A 23,474-nucleotide genomic window follows, 5' to 3' on the forward strand; every position below is an offset into this window, starting at 1 on the left:
GAGTCAAGAGTTTTGTTCTCGTTATGGCATCGCCCTGAAAAAAATCGCGACAGGCATCCCGACTAATAATTACCAGTGTGGTAACTGACTGCTGGTTAACTTTTGCATGTCATATTTTACATATCCTTCAGTGGGGTGCATGATGTTTTCTCAAATTTTGGAAACTGCTGGAATAGATGGTCCCGCCCCGCAGGAAGTCTTTTGTTAGCAACTATGCCACTTGTGGACATTTGCATGCCACCCGCCCCGCAATCTTCTGAATACACTTCATGTAATGTATTTCCTCAAAAGGTGCTTTCGGTTCTCAGCTCAGACACAAATAAAGAATTTGGGCAGATCATGACTTTCTTGTTTTTATCATGTGCTGTGGTTCATAAGATTCATCTCTGATTTTTAATTACAGGCATACATGATGCTCATTTGTTTGCGAGCCTGTGGGTTTTTTTTTTTTTTTTTAATCTACTAGTATTATTGTCACAAGGCATAGATTGCTGCATTGAATGCAGCCAGACAACATCCTTCACCCAGAAGCAGTTGTAAGAGTCTAGGTTCTTGGCAGCGTCAAAGTCTTCCCAAGTGTAGGCACTCCTCTTTATCGTAAAAGAAATAACAATGTTGAGGGATCACTTCGAGAACCAAATTGAAGAGTCAGTTTTTATTTTTTAATTTTTTTAATTTCAGCCTTCAAAAATGTGGATTGGAAACCACGCATTGCGGGTAAACTGATTTTAGCAAGAAGGGTTTTTTGTTGCCTGTAATGCCCTTCAATCATGACTGCATGTCCATCTTTTTGAATTCCTTTATGTGCTTTACTTCCTTAATAATTCCCTGCTCTATGAGATGCCTCACCTCAATTTGTATGTTCCAGGATAATAGTAATTATCAGCACCATGTTGCAACCTCTGAAGTTTTGCATACTGTCTGCAGTACTTTCATTGGAATACACGTTGGTGTATACTATGCTGTCTGCTCTAATTGATGTCATGCCTCAAATAATCCTTTTGCGGAGCCACCAATGACCAACACGGTATTATTTTCATTGTGGAGTCTGCATTATTTTCCTTGGAATACACTAAGGTATACTGTTCTTCAATAGTTTTTTTTGTTTTGTTTTGTTTTTTTACTATGCCTGAGTCAGGGTTTTTGCAAGACAATTAATATTACAGTCATAGCATTGCTTTCTGTCTTATCTTTAACTTTTATTAGCATATTGCCGTATTTACTAATATTGTAGCCTTTGCTTGAATAAAAAGCACACGTCAATTTGTCTTGGTCTTTTAGCAGTTCTAATATAATAGCCGTCTTTCCTTAATTCATCTTTTTGGAGGACGACTAATGACCGACTTGGTGTTGCTTCCTGAGAGGTTTTACATATCGTTTGCATGACTTTAGGTCAAATACACTTTGGTGTGGATTGTAGTTTCTTTGTTCAAATAGCCATGACACCTCCGTGAGTCATGTTGCATGACTAATAACCACCGACATGAACTAGCTTGCTGCTGAATTATTGCATAGTGTCCCTTGAAAAGCCTTTGTTAGATTTTCTTAAAAAGCTGCTAAAGCAGATGGTGAAAGAAGTCTACAGAATCAAGCAGTTAATGTATTTCAAACATTTATTCACAGATCATGAACATAAGGTGTGCAAAATCAAATTCATGTTGCATTGCTGCATAATTGCACAATTTCCAAGAAAACATGATCAAAGTTCATAAAATGCCATTAAAGTGCAGCTCAAATCAAGATTTTCCACAAGTCTTTTGCTGTGGATATCTGCACTTGAAGAAAGAGTCCAGTCTTCTTGTTTTCTTTTCAGCCACTCTCTTTGCGGATCAGCATCACTCCCATCTGATGAGCTCCGACGCGGCCTCCGCTCTTTCTCACATCCACCTCTGCACAGTCTGATGCAGTCGTGCCCACGCACCGCCGACGTCTTCTGGCCAATCATGGAGTGGGCCGTCATCGCTTTCGCAACGCCTCCCCGAGTGTCTGTCGTGGTGTCCTCACGGCACACCGCTGAGCCACCACCACCCCCCTTTGACTGGCTTCTGAGTCGTTCTCCCCTCAGGGTATAATCCACAACGTCTGACCCGGAATGCACTGACTGCGAGGCTGCTCTCCCCCTGCACGTGGAAGCAGGGATCGGGCACGGGAGGGGGAGGGAATGAGATGGCGAGCTTGCATCCCAGCCACGCAGCCTACTAATCCTGACAAACGGGAGGCAAAAAGGCCCGGGACACCCTCAAGTGAAGCCTTGACTTTCTTTCTTATCGTCATCATCGTCGATGCATCTTCAAGGGATCGGGGGACAAGGGCTGACTCAGCGTTCCGGGAAGGTGATGGTAGGGACCCAGTCGCACATGCTGCGGCTCTGCTCGCAGAAGAGACTCAGCTTGTCCAGAGCAGGGTCCTTCCAAGGATTGGCACTGGGGCTCTGGAATGGAAAAACGGCAAACATTTAGATCACCTGTTGCTTTTTATCCGTCAAAAAAAAAACCATTAAAAACACGTTTGGTCACTTTTCTACCATTTAAAATCATCCCTTACCGTGACTAGGATGCAGTGGGCGTCTTTAGGCTCGCCGCCCTCGTCGGCGCCGACCAGGTCGGCGAGGCGCTCGATGTCGGTGACGCGCACCACGTTGATGTCGTTGTCGAAGCAAAAGGCTTGGATGAGCGTGAAGTGGATCTGCAGGGCGATGTCGCACGCGTGCTCCTCGTCAGTGGCCAGAACGCAAAAGGCGACGCTGTCTGGGTCGCTGTCGGTCGGATGAATGAGAGAGCGGTTAGAAGCTGCACGGCGACTTGCGCGTTTGCATTACAATCCATGCGTAAAGATACTCACACATTCATGACTTTAGCCGACTCGTACACCCCGACTGTCAGGTAGTCTTGCTTCTTAGCGGCGAGCAGCAGCTCTTCCAATGCTGCGCCTGCACTTTGCACCCTTTTCCATGAGAAAATGAAACACATCAGACGGCTGCGCGCCTCCAAAAAAGACATTCCCCTCAGATTGCGTGCAAGACTCACCTTTCGTTATGTTCCATCGTGCTTTCTTGTCCGCGAATCTCCTCAAGAGTCATCGTTATAATCCAAGCGTGTTCGTGACGCGAGTAGGCACGGGAAACCCAAAAAACTGCAAGTGGAGCTCGAGTATTCCAGAATGATTACGTCTCTTGTCTTTGCTGCCGTTATTCTGAGAGCCAAGGCGGCAGCGAGAGGCTTTATAGCCAGCCCGGCGTGGTTTCTCGGCAAGGGGCGGTTCTTTCCGCTCAGGCTTCACCCGGATTGGTGCACGACAGCCAGCCAGCAGGAAAGCAAAAGTCCCCCAGATCCCCCCCACCCTCCACCACCGGCATTTACTGCTCAAGGTTTGTTGACAAGCCCACGCGGGGAAGGATTACGAACTTTCAAGAAATCACCCCCACCTCCTTTTGCCTTTGTCAACATAACCACGGTGCACAAAAACACGGTTAAAAGGGACAGTGGGGGTTGAACTCTACACTTGTCCGATTACTTAGTAATGTCGATCAAAAGTGTCGTGTTGTCTCTTTAAGGGTGATTTGAAAGTTCAAACGGGGTGCATTGCAAAACATGTTTACGCTTTTACGTCTCCAAGATTATTTTTAAGCATCCACCTGGAAAGCGTTTTATTTGGCCACTTATTACACAACCTCACAGACAAAAGCCTAAAAAGTCAACTGGCTCATGTAACTGTTGTTGCCATTTTCTATTGAATGTAAGGAACTTTGCTCGTGTTTTCTTTAAGGCGCTTATATAACTATCATGCATAGAGTGATATTTTCCCAAGCCATGTTGCTGAGATGTAGACTTGACGGGATAACTCAGGGAAAGGTTCAGAGGTGAACTCTGTGCAACATTCTCCAAAGTGCAGGACTTTCCCAGCTCAGGGAATTAACAGTCTATAAATAGCACATTTGATAAAACTCTCCCTGGAAGCCAAAAGACGTCCAATAAACAAGCTGAGTTGCTTGGAAGTGAATTTGAAATCCAGCGCAACCTTGACAAGCAGTGTAATATGCCCTACCTGGCACGAGACATAGACGCTCACTTCCGGGTAGAGGCTAGACTTCCGCATGACGACCTTTTCGTTTCGCGGTCAGTCGCATTCACAATTAACCTATAAACCAAGCCCAATGTAAAAGAAAAAATGAATAATGACTTTGCATTCATACCGAAATGTCTGCATTGTTATAATTTATTAAAATATACAATTTTGCATCCAAAGTACATTTATATTCTTAAATAGTTAATTAATCACAACTGAATAATACTGTACAGTACATCAAAACCCTATTGCCTACGTATCTTATTTTTTCGCACTCCTGTTGTATCTATTTGCTTCAATAATAAAATATAGACATTTTGTATAAGAAGTGCGGCGTGATCATTTTAAAAGCACTTCAACATTAACACAAACATATAGCAAACACGGTATTCGTTCGTGCTGAGTTAACAGCTAGACTTACGTCGCCCCCTTCAGGCAATTTGAAAGTGTGCCTTCTCCACGCAAACTAGTCCAGGCTTGCCGCTTCGTAATCATGAGTCATGCCTGCTGATGAGTCACCTGCCTCTACTTCCCCGCTTAAAAAGGCTGATGTCATGTCTAATGCATTATAAAATTGTTTGCCTTGCACGGGACAGTGCAGCAGCAACCACGTGATGGAAGCAATCCTGCTTTTCAGTAAAATCCAGGGGTTTTTCCGATTCCTGTCAGCAAAATGTCCATCTGCTGGATATCACGAGCCATTGCCCCGCGAGGTGGGATGTTTTATGTGTTATTTTTTCAGAAAGTTTTGAGCTACAATCGTAAATGGTAAACCTGTTCAGCATTTAAATTTGCAGCATGATCGTTGGTAGTGACATCATTTATACTGTGCTGTGATGGTTAATACTACATCATGCTTGGAGAGCTTGTGAATATCATCCAAAATAAATCCAAAGATGATTTGTTTTGGTACATAAAACTTTTATTATCATATACATAAAGAGGTCAAATGTACAGAAAAGCTTCAATGATTTCACCTTATTTACATTTTATTCTTGAATCAGTGCCTTTCCCTCCCTCACATTTAAAATCTCATCTGATCGTAAAACAGCAGTGCCCTTCACGGGGCATTGCTATTAATAGTAACATAAATACACTAAAACGTCTCACTGACGGAACAGCTCACTACATTTCTGTGTATAGTTAACTATGCAACAATTTTTTTTTCTGAGCATCATACATTGCACAAATTTGAGAATATAATCTGGACAGGTAATATAAAAAGAATGGCTCCTTTAAAGAATATCGTCAGGAGTCTGGAGGTCATCACGTGACTGTCCGCACAGTAGGACAAAAACCCTTGTAACAAAGAAAAAACATGACAAATTATCTATATACAAGGCCAAATGTCCTGCAATGGCTTCATGGTGCAAATGACCCAAATCACTTTGATCAAGCAGCCTATTTTCTATCAAGCAATGAATGATGGAGGCTAATTTGCTACTTTACGACATTGAAGTGTGATTTTTCTGTAAAATAACTTTTAACTTGTTGGGAGATTGGGGCCTTTTCAGATACATGCTTGTATTTTACCATTTTCAGAACGGATTTTCGCCCTTAACATCATAAGAAAAGTGCAAATAAAGTAACAGTAGTAGATTAGGAGGATGTTAGGATAACTGGACGTTTCTCACTTTTTTTTCCCTTTTACAAGTAGAGGAACAGCCAGTTGGCGGATTCATATCATGGGACTGGTTGACTTAGAGGCGGTTAAGATTTCCAATTTTTTTATTTTTAACCACTTAAGGAAGCAAAGTGAAATAATGCTGTGATGCATCCCATGCGGAAGGAGCGAGTTCTGTTGAGTTTTATCATTGTTTCTAATGTTACCATCACCTTCTGTGGAGATTTGTCCAAAATGACGGTTGTAGTATAAATTGTACTGCTTTTGAGATGTTCCACCGTATTGAGCATCAATTCATAAGCCAGCCAAATTTGTGCTGTGAACACATTCCGCACTTGGACGTAACCACGCTACATCTCATCTGAACGGTGCTGCTGTATTATAACAGACGGGGGGTTCCGGTCTATCCAGTTTCCCTTGGACTCGCGGACGTCATATGCCACGGCTGCCACAACTACAGAATCTAAGGAGCCTTCCTGTAATCCCCCAGCCCCACCGCCAACCCCCGGCGTCACATCCGGCACCTGCGGGAGAGTGGGGTAATCGGCCGAAGAGTTGCCATTGACGGCCGTCTCCGAATCTGGCTGCTCCATGCGCTGGTAGTCGGGGGTGTGATTCTTCTTCCCGCCGACGAATATGGCGTCGACGTTCTCCAGTTCGGCTTGGGGCAGCAGGCGAAGGTCCAGCTCGTCGTCTTCGGGTTCCAGGGAGGTAAACGCGTCGGTGCTCTCTGACGGCAGCGAGCGCAGAGTTCGGGAAATGACTGCAAAACAAAACAAAACAAAACAAAACAAAACAAAAAAGCCTGTTACTGGGAAGTTGAAAAACAGAGAATCTCGATGATAGCACGTGACCAAGAACTGAGGCCTGGTACAAAGCATTGGTGCCTGCTGAAAAGAGCTGGAGCCATTGTTTTCAACAATCATTCGCAATGTAATCAATGCCTGGTACAGTAGAACTCCTCTACAAAAAAATCATATTTCCAGCCAGAAATTTTTCATAACAGGGGACTTCAACATTGAAAAAAAGAAATTGACAAATCTACAATAAGTATTCGTTTTTCAAAATATGCAATTTCTTGCATAATTTCTTTCACTTTGCTTCATTCATCTTTCATCTTAATTACTTTTATCCTATCTTCAAATGTTACCTTTGATTTACCCTTGACGCGTTCACGAGCTCCACACATTAAATTACATTATTTTGGCAACTACGCCCCTCTGCACACAACAAATTTTCTGCATTACGTGTCTTCCATATTATTTATTTATTTTATTTTTTTTACGAACGGACAACAAGGCGGACGAACTATTGCTTATGGGAGTCTGTCGGTACAAACATCTTTATGATTCGTCTCAAAAGGAATACCGTGATCTAAATACAACTCCCGGCAAGCACCACATTGGGGAGGGATGAGGAGTCTCTTTAGATCGTTTAATTGACTATAATTCTATGATTATGCTATATTATGCCACCTATAGTATGGGAGAATATCGTTTGACTGCAGGGGGAAAGCCACTCTGAGTTTTAAGTGCTGCAAAACCAAGCTAGACTTTTTCTGCAGGTTTGTTTTTGCTATAGTGAATTTCAGTGCAATGTAAATACTGAAAAAAGCATTTCGTGTTATGCAACAGGGAGATTTTTTCCTTGTAGGAGGAACTAAGAAAGAGTGAAAGGCTTCAATGCACAGATTTTTTTTTCACAGTGGGTTTTTTTTTTTTGCACATGCAGGTGTCATTATTGAGGGGTTTTACTGCATTTTGCATAATTAAAAGACTAAGGAGCTAAGTTACCCATCTAATTTTGCCCTGCAATATCAATCAGAATCTTGATTAGTTCAACAACACCTTGACGGTTACTTATCAACTTTGAACGTAGTACATTAGCCGATCATTTGAGGCATATATTGCATCTGTTATGGTTTTCTTTTTGGGTACACCAAAAATCTTTTGTGTTTAGTTATCTAGCTTCAAAATCATTTTACTGGATTTGCTTTGCCTTTTAAACTGGTCAATTTGGATGTTTTGTCACCCCCCAAAAAATAACAACGATGAAAGTAAAAAATTTGAAAGCCAAAAGAAATATAACAGAAAAATAAATGAATTAGGCTGATAAAGTTGCATCCTCCTTTTTTGTTTACTTTAAAATATTCCGTTTTTAAACAGGTCGACTTGCATGGTTACTCATCCCCTTCCAAGTTTTTGTTTTTTTTTTAATGTACAAAAGAACGTTTTATAACCAGTGAAATGAACAATAATGTTAAAACTGGCAAAGTTGACCATAAAACAACTGTGGCGTTGAACTAAAGTCACAAGTGGTTCATTTTTCCATTGTCAAGACAAAGTCCATGTGCTCTGATGGTCTCTTCAAAGAAATGCAATCGAAATAAAAACACAATAAAAAGACAACTACAAAATAGTCAGTTAAAAACAAAGCTGAAAAGTCCTAGTTGCAGTGAGCTTTTGTCAAATGGCCAAAACTTGCCCTTGACATTGTTTTCCTTCTGCGGCTGTGTTTATTTTATGAGGCTAATTAAGGTAGATTAGAAGGCGGGTGAAGTTAGAGCGCTTACTGGAAGACGGATGGTAGATTTCCTTCTTCTCTGCGTTGCTGCCAAAGGGGTTGATCGACGGGAAGACGATAAGACAAAAGGAGAGCAGGAACACCTTGAGGGCGGAAAGTACCCGGCATGAAGAAAAATGAAAGTCCTTCTTTTCCAAAAACGAAGGGCTGCCTCTCACCATGACACACGTGCTAGTCGTGCTGGCCTTCAAGGTAGACATCTTCACAACAGCCTGCAGTTTCCTTAGCTGCTCAATTAAAGACCTGGGAGGAAGAAAATAGGGTTGTTTTATTTTTAAATGAATGTTAAGCAAGGCATGATCAGGTTTTCTTACATATTCTGTTTTTGGAGCAATTGGACTTTCTTCTGCAGCTCCACGTTGTGTGCAGTGCAGACGGCAACCCTGAGCGGGAGGTAACAGAAGACTTTCACTTAATAATCACCAAGTCGCTAATTAGTGCAAACGCCCTTCCCGATTGTCTTTAATTAGTAGTATGTGATTTACTTATTAACGAGCTTCCTTCCAGTGAGTGAGAGACAGCAGAGAGAAATGTGAGGTTTTAGCATTTGAATAGAGTTTAAAGAGCTTGGTGGCTGGAAAACAATAAACATTGAGTGACCGTCACTTTCAGCAGGAGTCAAGCTTTCAGTCTCTTGTCTCACTTTCCTTCTAATGTACAAACACGGACAACAGGGAATTCATCTCACCTGCTCTCTAAGCCGTCTACGTACACCTTCTTCTTCTTGCGACTTTCCTGAGCCGACTGCTTGTTGCGGATCTTCCTCCGGACCCTCTTCAGGGTCCTCTCCTCGGCCTGCATACACAAAAGCGCCAAGATCAATGTTAAAGACTAGGATGGGTTTCCTCCATGCTCTAATTGAAAAAAATGGACATTCTTTCAAATTGTCACTGTAGAAAAGTGCATCAGTTTCTGCATGGATGTAGCAGAGCTTTTAAAGGCATAAATAATAACAAAAAAGTTGAGCTCAATTTACAATAGGCCATGAATCAACAAGCAAACACTATCGTAGGGATCTGCAATCTAAACAGGGGTTCTCAACCTTTTGTGTCTTGTGCACCTCCAAACTTTTTGTCATGAGTACCTCTTCACTCACTTCAACGTAGTACAATTACAAAAATTAAAACCTTATTTAGTTGAGCCAGTTTGAAAATGTAATTCTTAGGCATTGCCCTCTTAAATCAAATCCAAAAAAATTATATATATATATATATATATATATATATATATATATACAAGTCCAAATAAAGATTAAACCTGTCATTATACAGGTATAGAATTCTTAACCTTAACCACAAAAAATTGCAGGTCATGAATAATTGCCCATCAAACACGCATTTCACCTTTAAATATCAGGAACAAAACATTTTAACAATAATATTCAGGCCGATTGTAGGAGTTTTAATTTTTTTTTAATCAGTCATTTGAATTTACGCGGCTTTGGTAAATTTAGTGTGGCCATGCCACAGGTTATCAATCCAAGAAATGAATTGTGGGTGATGTGTGCCGTGAATGGTTTGTGATAATGCAGTGATTTTTTTTTAAATCAAATATTCACCAGTATAGCCTTGGTCAAAAACATGTTATGATTTTGTTCAAATAAAATTGAAATAAATAAATATATCTGGATTTTAATTTTGAAAAATGGGCCATGACAAATACTGTACTTAAAATTAAAATAAAATTTGCAACAAAGATAGAAAAACAAAACCAAATCTATAATTCACAAACAAACAAACTGTTAGCTATTCTGAGAATCTCATCCTTATTTCCAATGACGCTTATCCAATGGCCGAGATTACCTTTGTAAGAGGCATATGGGTGGGAATAGTCGCACCCTCTTTTGCCAAAAGCCGTTTCTCCTCCTCAGAGAGCACGATCTCCCTGAACTGGAACTGCAAAATCAAAGAGGGCTCAACATTTCGTCATACATTTTGAGATGATGACAGTGGCATGAATGTGGAGGATTTCTGACCGAACTGACCTGTTCTGTGCTGTCATGCTGCATTGTTTCCAGTGCTGATTCCTCAATGGCCAGCGTACAAGGCATCTCGCTGGTGTAGTCGCCCTCCATTTCCTCAGTCACAAGATTATCTGTGGACATGATTTGAAGAGATCAACATCACATTTAACATCTTGCAAGTACCTACCTAACCATTTAACCAACTTAGCCTACTCAGTGTGTACCGTACCTCTCACCCAAAGTCATCTGGGATAAGCTACTGCTCAACCATAACTGTAATGAGCACGTGCTTTAGAAAACAGACACATGGTGATGTTTTGCATCACACAGTGATAAATATGTATTCAGTGTATTAGTGAGCGGAACTACACAGATTTGCTCAAGACCCGAGTGATTCATGTGATACATCTCAACCGCATCAGTTTTAACTTGTCTTGTGTGAGCAATAGTTGCTCACGTACAAGGGCTGTGTGAAACGTTTTGAGCGTCAGAAAAACAAAAAGAGATAAAAGATTTTTGAACATTTTCAACATTTTTAAGCCTGCCTGCCTGTTCGGTTAGGGCAAATCTGACAAGTTAACGTACAGTATTAAATGGATACTGACACATACCAAGATCAATGAAGACATCCGTGTCGGGCTTCTCTGCCCACACACTCTGCAGGGCATCCACGTCTTCACATTTGCTCCTGAGCAAAGAGTAGCTATGATCCGCCTGGACTCTCAAGGCCTCCGGGTTCTCTGCCGGCAGCTCCTCAGCAACTAAGGTAGGTTCAGAGCACACTGGGCTCGAGTTGGAGTAGCTGGGACTACGCAGGAAGTCCACGTCGATGCCCTCGGGGCTCGGGCAACCCACGGGGGTGCCATTTCCCGGGTGACCGGCGCTGCAGCTGTAGTCTGAGATGCCGCTGTCGCTGCCCGATGGGGAGTGGGATGGACAAAGGGTCTCTATGTTGTCCTCTTCCTTTAACAAGCTGAGCACCTATGCAGGGAAAACCATTACAAACCGATATAATTGAGATGTCACAGAAATCACTTGCACAATGAGTATTTAGTAAAGTCTGCTTTAACATAGGAGGTAAAACCTAGAACTAATACCCAAAACTCTATGGCAGTAATTACAAATGCCCTCTCGTCATAGGAAAATTTCTTGCTCAAGGGGTTGCCATCCAAAACCACAGCGGAAGTCACGTGGAATAGTATGCTTGCAAAGAGATTAGCTCTACTAGTTTAAGCACTGTAATCTGGTTAATGATTCTTGTTGTTCTATAATTATGATACAACAATTATTTATAAGAGCAGATTCCTCGCGGACTTTGTGTTCAAAGGTGTGAAATACTGAAAAACAACAGTTAAAATGATGTTTTAACAAATTACAATTCTTTGATGACATTCTGTTGCATAGAGAAATTATCAAATGCAAAATAAATCCTAAAAAAATCTTTAAAACCATTTTTTCTTTTGAGGATGGAGGGGAACACAAATGTGTTTACAGTAATACTGTCATTTTGTGGGCCTTCCTTAAACTGATATATGAGTAGGGGCTAGGCTTATCTAAATTAGTATTTGATTGGTGAAAATCATTTGTAATAGTAATTAATATTTAATTATTGCAATAGTGCCAATTTTATCAAGCAGTCTCTTTACAGCGTCAAAGAATTTCTGGTTTGTTTTTGTTTGTTTCCTACCTCCAACTACACAAAAAAACTCAGAATAAAAAAGGCACATAGTATACATTACTAATCACTCATAATGAAGAATTGACCTATGGGTCATAATGAAAACATGAGGTGACTCCAAGCAAAATAAAAAGGTAAACACACTTGTTCAGTTGTTTAGATCTGAGCTCAAGTCTCCAAATTTGCTGATATCACACATGATTTTTTTCACCTCAATTCATGCAATTGACAAAAAATATATACAGGATATTGATTTCGGAAGCCTTACATCTTGTTCAGAATGCCACGAATCAATGAGTGTGCTGACGTAGGCAAAGAGCTGCTCCTCTGAAGATTCATCCAGACCGCCGTCAAACTGCAACCCAAGCAGGTCGGCTCCATCCATGTTTGCTTGGTTCTCTGTGATTGCCATCTGCCATGGACATATTTCAAATAACGTTGAGCCATTAAACACCAAATATTCACGAATGATGGGTGGACAGAAGACTTTATTTAGCATGTGGGAGAAACAAAATATGATGTAGGAATTCAAAGTTTTTGCACGACTCGGTTATACAACACGTTTACTAATATGATCGTTCATGTTGCATCACTCCCAGCATGACCTCCCCTTCTGCTGAGCCCCGCCCCCTCACGCCTCATGTCATATGATTACAATGTCAACACAAAGGCTACATACAGCACAACATACAGTAATATACAATTATTTAAAGCCTGATTGCATTTTACGTTATATTTCCATTCTTAGACTGGGACTGAAGGATAATGTGACAAGTGGCATGCCACGCACAACAGATTTGCATGATTTTGACGTTACGACAATATGCGACTGAGTGGTACTAGGGATGGGTCAAAGTGATCAGTGACACCTATTTTTTTTGTGCTTTCAACTAACCACTAAGATTACAAAACGTCTATTTGTAAGAGAAGGGTGAACATGCTAAGCCGAAAGCTTTACGCTATTTGCGCTAACGAGTATTATCTTGATTAGCATGGTATATGACGGCTCAATATGATAAGAAACCACGCAGCAAACTGTTAAAACACTTGCTGGGTATGGGAATCAAATTTCTTACCACAGAAGGTAAATGCCACTTGAATGAGTGTATCTGGGTCTCGCCGTCTTTGTTTTTTTTTTCTCTCTCTCTCTCTGGACAATCTGTATGCTCACCAGTGGCTGTCAGTCACTACGTTTCCTGTTCCTGAGGAAAGCGCCTTCCAACGAGGCAAAAAGTGCGTCATCGCTTGAAGGCGGAAGTAGTACGCATTACCGCATACGTACACCTTACACAGTGCATTGTGGGAAATTGTGTCTTGCTTGCGCTTCGCGCATTTCTCCTTAAATTTCCAGTTCCAATCGAATAAAAATGCTCATATTAAAGATCAAATCAGGAGGGAGAATTTTAAGATTTTTTTGTTGATTTTATTTTCTATAAGAATACAATATTCTGGTAGTCTATACCTATCCTGAAACATCCAGCTCTTCCAAAGTAAAAATGATAATAATAACTCACATTACAGAGCACGGTTCTCGGACTGTATTATACCTCTTATTGGTGATGCATTGTTACACGTGTAACAACATTGTAAATTAGCTAACGACATGGGATCAAATGCAGCAGCAGTAACCACGTGTAAAACATTCTCATTTCTCCTGCCTCATATGCACGGGGTATGACACCAGTGAATTAATAGAGGACTCAAAACAAATAATAAATCATTTATTGGTTTATCCAAACAGGCCAATAACCAGCCTAACATCTCATAGAGATACATCGGGCAAAATAGCAATGAAGCGTCTCTAAAGACATTGCAAAAGGACAGCTTATCCAGAAGACAGCACATGTATGCGCATGCAAGCCTTTGCGCACTCTACAGTAGTTTGATTATTATTATAGGATGTTTTGTGCTACATTATGCCAAAAGTCAAGTGTCAGCTAAATTCAACCATCCAAATCTTATGGAAAGTCCCATACAGCATTTTCCAAAACTTATGGATGAGATCAAGTCTCATCTAATCAAGTCTCAAGCTAATTCAACCAACAGCTTTCTCACAGAGACAGTTTTCACTTACTAAATGAATAATGCGAAAATACGAAATCCTAGACTTCATTTTCCAAATGGGGTAGTGTACCATGATTTTAACGGACTGGCCTACTGTTAGACATGAAGCCACTTTATTTTTCCCCAAACTACAATTCAGTCTTGCCTAATGTGTGCAGTGCAGAATATGAAATAAGATCTCGCATTATGTCACAGAATCACACAGAGTTTGGATGTGTGCCGTAAACTGCGGTACACCCTTAGACGCTCCTTTTTAGTCGTTTTTTGTCCGGTTGCCTGCGTGGCCGTCGGTATGCTCTCTACTGCGCGTCTCTTCTGAGCGCCATGCAGCAAGATACGATACACTCCTGTGATGGAACTCCTGCAATCCTTTCCTTGGTTGTTTAGGATGTGCTCTGAAGTGATGCCAAGAGTCCCTAGTGCTGTTGCTACTTCCATCTCCTCCGCCCCCAGCTCAGATGGATCATTCTCTGCCAGGTGAGATGGCTCCAGCTTGAAGGGCTCCATGGGCCGGGGGAAGTCGACATGATGAAGCCAGTCACTGCCCATTATCTGTTCTATGGAGTAACGGTCGACCGGTATTGGTTGAAGGATTGCCTGAATCAGCTTCTGGCACGCGTCCGGCAGCCAAGAGGGCAGCGTGAAGGCACCTTCTAGGATGCACCTCTTCAGTTTAGCCACAGTGTCCGCCCTGAACGGCATTGTGCCCGTCACCATAAAGAACAGCATCACTCCCAGGGCCCAGATGTCCACAAAGACACCCACGTAGTTTTCATCCCGGAAGAGCTCAGGGGCAGCGTAAGGCGGAGAGCCACAGAAAGTGTTGAGCGTTTCATCGCGACGGCTCATCGTGCTGAAGCCAAAGTCGCCCACCTTGACACGAGAACTGCTGGTGTAGAAGACGTTTTCTGCCTTCAGGTCGCGGTGAATTATATTGTTTTCATGCTGTCAGCAAAAAACAAAACACAAATGTCACGTGATCGCACAAAAGCAAACAAGAGCAGAAACTTAAGGATATACGCCAATGTTAGCAAGGTGTTTCAGAGAAGGATTGGAGGTGGAAGTGTTGCAGGCTGGTAAGGTAGGACGAGCGCGAGACATTTGACACTTATGTGTGTACCCAGCTTATCGGTAAGTGTGATTACTAGGGATGGGACGAGACACAAATTCCAGGAGACGAGAAGTCTCACAAAATTGAGTCCACTAGATGGGATTTTAGCTTTTTTATTTGATTTTTAAGTCTCAAAATGTTCTTTTCATTGAGCAGACTGCAAGAAAATTGACACTTTAGCATGCAAATGTAAACAAACACAGGAGTCATTTTTGTTACAGGCTTATTTTTCAGTTGTGGCTGAGCTACTTCAACAAAAAGATAGTTTTAAAAAAATGCAGCACATGTAAGCTGCAGTGCGTCGCATATTTTTTTTCATTCATTTCATCAAACCAAAGTGGTGGTGGTTTGAAAGTAATAACTGCATCTTGTAATTCTCTTGTAGGACTCCTTCTACTGTATTGAGAATTTTGGTATTTGGATAAAAACCGCAAACATTTGTTTTGTTTGTTTGGTGAAAACAAAAATACATAAAATGAAATAAATAACATTCATTTAAACACATATATTTAAATTAAGATTTTCAACAGCTCCCTCCCCCTATTTTTTATAAAGTGTGGTCAGACCCACCAAAGACACATTTGACTCAACCTGGTATGCTCAATATTGATCAGTAGCAACAGCAACCATGTCAAAATGCCAGCAAAGCGTACAGTTTTGATTTAGGTCTATTATACTGTGTCTAGCACGTAATCCAGCTGCGCTTGATGTACTTGAGCGCTGCTAGCTAGCAGCTAATTTATGCTTAGAGGCTGCGCTCAACGCTGACATCAGCCGTTGTGCAACAAAATGAGAGAAATTAGTTTTTAATTGCCGTGAATTGAAGCATGAACATTATTTAAAAACTACGGCGTGTTGTTTCTTTTAATCGGGTGGCGTGACTCACTCCAGGTGTAACAGTTGTGCAGTCAAAAGAATTGTCAATGTTGTTGTGACATGGTTTTTCAGGAGAAACTTCAAAATAAAAGAGTTCCAAGGCGTTTACCTCCATAAATGATTTGGTATGTTAAGTTTGGGGTTGTGGCTGCTTGTCATGCAGCGCATTCTGCAGAAAATTCCATTCCATACGTGCCCCACCCCCCAAAAACCAAAAAGATCTCATGCTGTGAAGGGACGAGAATTCCTGTGGCGTTTGAATCTCGTAAGATCTTGTAATAAAGTTCATCGTCCCATTCCTAGTGATTTTTATTCAAAAACCTCTGGGATGGCATGCAATCTTCAGGATTCATATGCAAGGTATTGAAGCATTAATATTCTTTAACCTCATTACTTGTTTGCATTGAAATATAAACCTATGTTACTCCAAATGTGCCATCCCTCCACAAATGTTAAGGCAGTGATCCTCACTTCAGTATTTTTCACACAAGAGCCACAGCAGAGCAAAGTAAAGGGGAGGCCAATTTAGCAAAAAAGGTTATCAAATCACCCGCAACAAAGAGCGGTTCTGCACATAAAAATGGAGAACAAATACAGGCAAAACATTTTTAAAATCATACTTTAATTAAGCTTAATACAGGGATGAGACATAACTACAGTATATTTGTGCAGCACAGTCCTTCCCAAATAGAGAGGCGGGCGATGCCAGGGGAGGCGCAGATGGCCACAGGGCAAAAGGCTCTGTTTTTGCCTTGTGAAATGTAATTGCATTAAAATAGGGATTGACATCTTTTTTTTCTCCCCAGGCACATTGATGCACTTGTTTATTTTTTCTTCTGTTTTAGACTAAACTGTAACCTGTATAAACGCTGAAAAAAAAGCAGTTAACAGTTGTGGAGAGTTGATTCATATAGTTTTTTTCTTTTGTTAAAAGTATTAAGTCTTATCTATAGTCGGCACAGTGAGTGGGGGTGCGCGAAAGGCTTTGCAAAATATAATTGAGGAGCACTTGTAATAGCAGAATGTAAAAAGATGCTTTGACTTTTCATTTGGTTCTAAGTTGCCACTTGAGCCACCGGTTCAAACTAGATGAGCAATGAGTATGATTGGTTAAAGGGAATTACCCGTATACTTCTAGTGTCATAAAACCAATTAATGGTGTGACAAGATTTCTTCATTTCACACTTGGCTGAGGTCATCAGTAAATTTCTGTATTAAATATTCTTTGGATATGATACCAACCATGTGTTTAACAGCAGACAGGATCTGGGCAAAGACAATTTTGCTGTCGGCGTCAGAAAGTTTCCCCTCTGTGGTGATTTTGCTGTAGAGCTCCCCACCACCAGCATACTCCAAGACGAGGTGTAACCGTGACAATGTCTCCACCACCTTAGGATATAGACAGTGGAAAAAGGATCACCTGTCTTGATCCAGTTTAATGCACAAACAATAACCTGAACAGTGTGTCAGAGTCCAACCTCATAGAGGCGAATGATGTTTGGGTGATGTAGTTTCTCCATGCTTGAGATTTCTCTGGAGAGCAGACGTTGGGTCTTTTGATCAAGCTTGGTTTTGTCAAGGATCTTGATGGCCACTTTGTCTAGTGTTGCAAAAGAAAGGACAAAATAAATCCATAGGTTTGCAAAGGGCTGGAAGAAATCCATAAACTTTTCAGAAAAGTTTGTGAAGAAGCCAACGTCCAAAGAAGACATTATTCTAAAATAGTCCAATTCAGAGGCATGATATTTCAACAAATTTGTAAATAGTACGTCATCAGTTTAAACAAGCACACATTCTGTAGACGCAAGAAGAAAAAAGGTCACCCTCTTTTCTTCCCTCTTTAGCTTTTGACAAGCTATGTCACTAAGGAAACAAGCTCTCGAATCACTCTGCTCAAGGTCAACAGACAATCAGTTCAATTTTGCACCTCAATCATCCCCTTGTCCAAGACTCCATCATTCATTTTGAATTAACTTCTGCTTGTTCGCTATACAGGCTGGTCACTATTCAATACAGGACAGCAGGAGCCGGCATCATGTACTATGCGTAGTTACATTTTATAATTGTAGTGAAACTTAAGACAATGAGGTTGTACAATCTGTAGTACATGAGAAAAGTCATTGCTACAGTAACTCAAACTCAAACCTAAAACCGAGCTGATCTCCATGGCTGGCAAATGACCATGTTAAGCTAGTGGACTTGCATTCAAAGCAGAAAGATGCTTTGAATGAGAATTTAGCTAGTAAACCTTTTGCGTTGACTAAGAATGGTCAAGTGAAACTTATGAGACGCATCTGTGGCACAAGTCACCTTCACATTATGGGATCTTCATTAACCCTTGAGGCACATTAACATTTGGTGAACGTTTAAACCCTTATCGACCATAGGTGGTCCCAGTTATAATAGTGTTGAAACAAATCATACAACAATACTTTTTTTTTTTTTTACTTTCAACACATCAGATCTTTTCAATAACATCTGGTCTAACTACAGCTCTAAAGAAAGAAAATGTCTTCATGCATGATTATTTATTTTATAACAACTTCAGACCACATATGATCCCCATTATAAAAGTGTTTAAATGATCAATGAAATAAAATGTTTATATATTTTGCTTCCAACATCAAATCTTATCCATAATATCAGATCTAACAATGGATACTGTTGTAATTGTTTTTCTTGTATGTTTTATGCTGTTTTTGTCAGACCAGCTGTCAGAGAAATCTCTAAAAGACTAGGACAAGCCTAGTTGCTAAGCAGCAAAAAGAGTAACTCAGACCAGCCAAGATTGACTTTTCTACACCATGGAATACGGGAAAAAGCTTGGGCGAATGAACTTGTTCGTTCCCCCGCACTAATTCAACTGCCCAAGCGCCCCTGCCTGGTTTTTATTCATTCAGCAAAGCATTGCACATTACAAGACATAACAAAAAGAGCCAGTCGGGCGCCACCAACAGCTGGACCAAGGTCCCAGCTCCCACTTTCATGCTTCAACAGCTTTATCTAAGGACTGGGGCGAGATGAACTAGGACTGCACACATGGATAGCAATGCACACTATTCTAGACAAGAAATAAGCATATAATGATAACAATCTAATATATGATTTCCTTCACATCAGCCAATGTTTTTTTCAATTAAAAACGCAAAATATGTATTTTATTCCGTAAAATGTTATAATGTGGTGTAATAGAGATAATTGTATTAAAAGTGTTTTTATATTAAAAAGGTCAGTGTTTCACAATATCATTGATTTTAGTGTATTTTTCATTTTTGGAGCAATGACGGCATTTTAAAAAAAATCACACTGATATTATTCTTTTATTGTTTTTGTTTTGTTTTGTTTTGGGTTTTTTACTATAAATTTGTTTTTTTTTAACATCAAGCTTCTACAGATGCTTTTTATAGTGCTTCACTATTTGAGGTTTCACGTCACTGCTCTATATCACCTTTTACAGTCAGTATTTACTGCAAACATTTGTATATGTCATATTTTCCTGTCAGCAGTGAGTTCAAAGATTTGTAAGTTCAACCAAAGTATTAATTTACTATTGTGCTCGCTTTACCTTTAGTGAGTGCATGAATTCCCAGCTTGACATGGGAAAAATTTCCACAGCCAATTTCTCCTCGAATTTTGTAGAAGCTTATTCTTCTGCCCACTGTAAGTTCCCGGACAACCCTGTTGTCAAATCACAAAACAACAAATAAAATCCAAATGTAGAAAATAAATTAAAGTGTGTGTGTGTGTGTGTGTGTGTGTGTGTGTGTGGGGGGGGGGGGGGGGCTTACCTCTCATCCTGACACATATCCAGGTTGAGTCTTTCCAGAGGGGTAAGGCGTCGGACTGTTGTTCCTTCGTCATCTGTGTTGACGTCGGAGCTGTCCTGGGTGCTGCAGCGCGTGTATTTCTGACCATGGACTCCAACCACTGTGTCTCCAACAGAACTTCCCACAGAGTCTTCAACTGACTCCCCAGTGTCAACCCCGGAAACAGAGGTGCACCCTGTGGCTCCCGTGGCCCCAGCCCCTGCTTCAGGCTCCTCTGGGCTGCTCTCTGAGGGGCAGATGGCAGTCATCCTGCCAACAGACACCCTGGGTGGAGGCGGAGCGGGGGCTTACCTCATGGTAGCTGGTGATGTAAAACAAACAATACGGTAACATTTTAATTGCCTGTGCAAAGATGAAAACGCAAATGCAGTAATACAATGCAATTTCAGAAAAACCCTGAATCAGAATATATCGTGGAATACTAATCCATTGGAACATCAAAAATTCAGAAGAAGGTGTTTCGATGGTGGTTAACCTGCAAGTTCTAATTATTTCAAACCTTTTTTTGGGATGGGACGTAAATTTGCCCTGGCTCAAATACATTGCGCTCATAAAACCTTTTAGAGAAGGTTTTAAGTCACATTCAAATATTTTTAACTTTTATACAGTATGAAAAGAAACGAAAACCATCTTTCCAAGTAAAACTATTCACTATTTGACATGTTACTAACAGTAAAAATATTTTATTCACATGAACAGCCAAGACCTTTTCTACACAGCATGTTGCAGTACACCGCTGTTCTCCGGTGGAGTCGAAACACACGTGCAAACACACAAAGCCTAATCAAAAGAAACCCATTTAAAGGCTTTAGACTCACACTATTATGAAGACTCTCGATTTGAAATTCCACGTGTTGATGGTTTGAGTGATATTTCTATTAGATTGTTGAGGTATTATTTTTCTAGGAACATTTTTGTTGAAATTGGAAATGGAATTTGAAAAAAATAATAAAAAGAATGGACAGGCAAGTACTGTTACATACACTACAAAAAACACTTACCTCCAGCTTTAGGAGCCATTAGCAGCTGAATCATGTAAGTTTGTATTCAGACGGCATGGATTTGGGGGAAAAAAATGCAACCTCTCTGAGATTTTAGTGCATGTTGCATCAACAAAAAATGATCAAGCTCTACTGGGTCAACAACGCGTTCCCTTTGAATTCCAAAGCATTTATAAAGTTAAATCTCAAGATGAGTCTGGAAAAAACAAGTCAGATGTAGCCTTCGATGTGTGTACGGAAAAGCCAAAGACAGGTGAGGGTAAGTGCCAGGAGAGTCATCCACAATGAAGGCGTTTACTGAAGAGGTCAGTGTGGCTTAAAATGGGCTCATTTGAGTGTCTGAGGTTTAAATATAACACCGATTGAAGAGGAGGGTTAGAGGGGATGGGAGGGGGTGGAGTGAGAGCATGGGGGGGGGGGGGGGGTACGAGAGAGGTGGAACAGATGATAATGTCAGGGATGCAGACATTTATTGCCACCATCTGGAATAAATCCAAGACAGAGAAACTATTATCTCAATTTCTAATCTGGACATTTAAAAGCAATCCGGATCACCTTCTGTGTAAAAGTGTGGTTTACATGTTCATGTTTGTCGACCAAAGGCTAACGTTGCTATGAGAGCCAGAACAAACAAGACACATATCCTCATCACTCACTTGCACCAAGACAAAAGACCCAACTAACCTGCTTCTTGTTTGCACACTCCTTTAGGGTAAATTTAGCAAAAACTAAAATTAGTCCAGAAAATGTCCAGAAATTTGCTGGTCATATCATAAAACTAAGAAGGCATTTTTCCACCACATCAGATACTGTAAATTCAGCGAAAAAAACGAACGAATTTAAATTCACATTAGAACACAAAATATGTAAAAGCTGATTGATTAAGCCAATCTCCAATACAAGCTCTCATTTTTTCACTTCAAACTACATTTTGAGCTTTTGGTGCTCTTCCAAATGGTTCATTGTGAATACCATCAGAGTTACCTAAAGTGAAAAACTGTCTTTTAAATATGGCAATTTCCACCACTTTTAAATCTGTTGATAGCAGTATGCACAATCTGTTTAGAGAAAGTGACCACATAATTTAGTGACTTTTGGGATCTTAATTATTTAGACCCTTTGAGAATGAATGCTTGATTAATTGATTGTTAATATAAAAGTAAAACCTTTGAAATTAGATTGGCAAATAATTCTCTCTGTTCAGTTCATTTCTGATGTAGCTCAAAATATTATAGGCAGCCTGTTTAAGAAACAAACTAGTGGGGCCATTTTTGGTTTCAACCAAACGAAGAAATCCAAAATATTCATCACTTCAAAACACCCTAGTTTTGTAAATACAGTAAGCATTCCATACAATTCTACCTGTTAACATCTTGAAAGATAAAGTTTTTTTTTCCAATCCATGTAGTCATCTGTGTTTAACCAGACAATTTATGCATCTCTCTATTTAAAATCCCGTGAATTTGATGGCAAAGTGAAATATGGCTGTGGAAAAAAAACAAGGGAAACAGAGATTCTCTCATTCATCTGCATATTGAAATGAGCCCATGTCACAACTATTCCAGCAAATCAAAGGGTCTTTTTTTGGATATGCAATCTATGAGCAATCAAACACCCTGGATGAATATTTCAGCATTGATCTCAGGTGGCCGACAAGGACATGCAAAGAGAATACTAGCCTTTTGTGTGTGTCAATATAAAGAACTAAAAGGACGACCATGCGTGAGCGAAACACATTATAGCCCTGAGAACTAACAGGAAATGAAAATTAACTGTACATATGATTTGTGCTGGATTTAAAAAAAACAGCAGGATGGATACACTCTTGCACTAGTGGTTTCAAATAGTGCTCCACATGGTGCATGTAGATGAGCAGTATTCTCCAGAATCCTCAGTGCTTCACCTCTCCTGAACAACAGGTTGCTTGGCAAGGGTGTTTGTCTTTATGTCAGGCTGAGTACCAAACACCCGCCATTAGGGAGTGTGTCAAGAAAGAGAGTACACAGCGCCATGTTTGCCATTGTAGAACGCTGCATTTAACCTCAGCGTTTTTTATGTGAAATACAGCAGATGGGTGGATTAGTGCACACACAGAAAGCATCAAGGGAGATGTTAACATTTAAAACCTCCTTTAAATAAGCATTCTTGAAGGAGCTACGAGTCCCGCTGTCTCCTACATCTTTATTGGATTAGTCATAGTGTACTTTTACTACTCCATACAATTCTATATAATATATATACACTATACTGTACTATATAATGACAGACATTAAAATGCTTTGAATTAAAACACACACACACCAAAACACATTACAGCGCATAGTAGCCCTGGAGGAGGTAATGATGAACATGACATGAACTAAAATTTTGTAAAGTAAATTTTGTCAAGTATCTTTTTTTTTTTTTAAATCTACAATTTTGTTTTGGCATGACTGCTGAAGACAATGTTGTAAGTTGTACATGAAACCTGAGCTGACTCACAAGGCCAGGCTGCACAGTTTAAAGTCACACACTTTCAAGGTCACAAATCTTACAATATGGAATGAGAAAATGACCCAGAGGGAACAACAATAATACCTGCATGTTACGAGCACATTTTGCTTGTTACTACAAAATACATTTTTAACAAATTACTCAACAAATCAATTACGTTTTTAGTAGAATATTTGATTCTAAAATTCA

At 40.3% G+C, this 23,474-nt stretch overlaps 3 protein-coding genes across 4 annotated transcripts in view; all 3 read right to left on the reverse strand.

Annotated features, from left to right (window-relative positions):
* Positions 1 to 1,595: 1,595 nt before the first annotated feature.
* Positions 1,596 to 3,200, reverse strand: gadd45ga (growth arrest and DNA-damage-inducible, gamma a). The gene is made up of 4 exons (XM_088427101.1): positions 3,027 to 3,200; positions 2,842 to 2,943; positions 2,545 to 2,755; positions 1,596 to 2,431 (listed from the first exon to the last, which is right to left on the reverse strand). The coding sequence occupies exons 1-4, from the start codon at positions 3,077 to 3,079 to the stop codon at positions 2,318 to 2,320; spliced, it is 480 nt and encodes a 159-aa protein (XP_088283227.1). The 5' UTR covers positions 3,080 to 3,200; the 3' UTR covers positions 1,596 to 2,317.
* A 1,765-nt stretch (positions 3,201 to 4,965) lies between these two features.
* On the reverse strand, positions 4,966 to 13,139 carry creb3l3l (cAMP responsive element binding protein 3-like 3 like). Its single transcript, XM_088428659.1, has 10 exons — positions 12,990 to 13,139; positions 12,182 to 12,325; positions 10,847 to 11,216; positions 10,257 to 10,366; positions 10,075 to 10,167; positions 8,961 to 9,067; positions 8,587 to 8,655; positions 8,431 to 8,515; positions 8,262 to 8,355; positions 4,966 to 6,452 (listed from the first exon to the last, which is right to left on the reverse strand). Exons 2-10 carry the CDS (start codon positions 12,323 to 12,325, stop codon positions 6,040 to 6,042), a joined length of 1,485 nt encoding a protein of 494 aa, XP_088284785.1. The 5' UTR covers positions 12,990 to 13,139; the 3' UTR covers positions 4,966 to 6,039.
* Positions 13,140 to 13,619: 480 nt separating this feature from the next.
* The window catches only part of nim1ka (NIM1 serine/threonine protein kinase a), a 14,745-nt gene continuing 4,890 nt past the window's right edge, over positions 13,620 to 23,474 (reverse strand). Inside the window, exons 1-6 of one of the 2 annotated variants that reach the window (XM_088434457.1) lie at positions 20,793 to 21,096; positions 19,753 to 20,092; positions 19,530 to 19,642; positions 17,443 to 17,564; positions 17,207 to 17,353; positions 13,620 to 14,922 (exon numbers count right to left, since the gene is read on the reverse strand). In XM_088434457.1, coding sequence (XP_088290583.1) covers positions 14,167 to 14,922; positions 17,207 to 17,353; positions 17,443 to 17,564; positions 19,530 to 19,642; positions 19,753 to 20,039 — 1,425 coding nt within the window. In that variant the 5' untranslated portion in view covers positions 20,040 to 20,092; positions 20,793 to 21,096 and the 3' untranslated portion in view covers positions 13,620 to 14,166. Of the gene's footprint in view, positions 14,923 to 17,206; positions 17,354 to 17,442; positions 17,565 to 19,529; positions 19,643 to 19,752; positions 20,093 to 20,792; positions 21,097 to 23,474 lie in introns of those variants that run through there. The other variant, XM_088434452.1, reaches the window with a different exon arrangement.

Source organism: Hippichthys cyanospilos, chromosome 1, assembly GCF_059441005.1.
Source record: "Hippichthys cyanospilos isolate Australia breed blue-spotted pipefish chromosome 1, RoL_Hcya_1.0, whole genome shotgun sequence".
Taxonomy (NCBI): domain Eukaryota; kingdom Metazoa; phylum Chordata; class Actinopteri; order Syngnathiformes; family Syngnathidae; genus Hippichthys; species Hippichthys cyanospilos.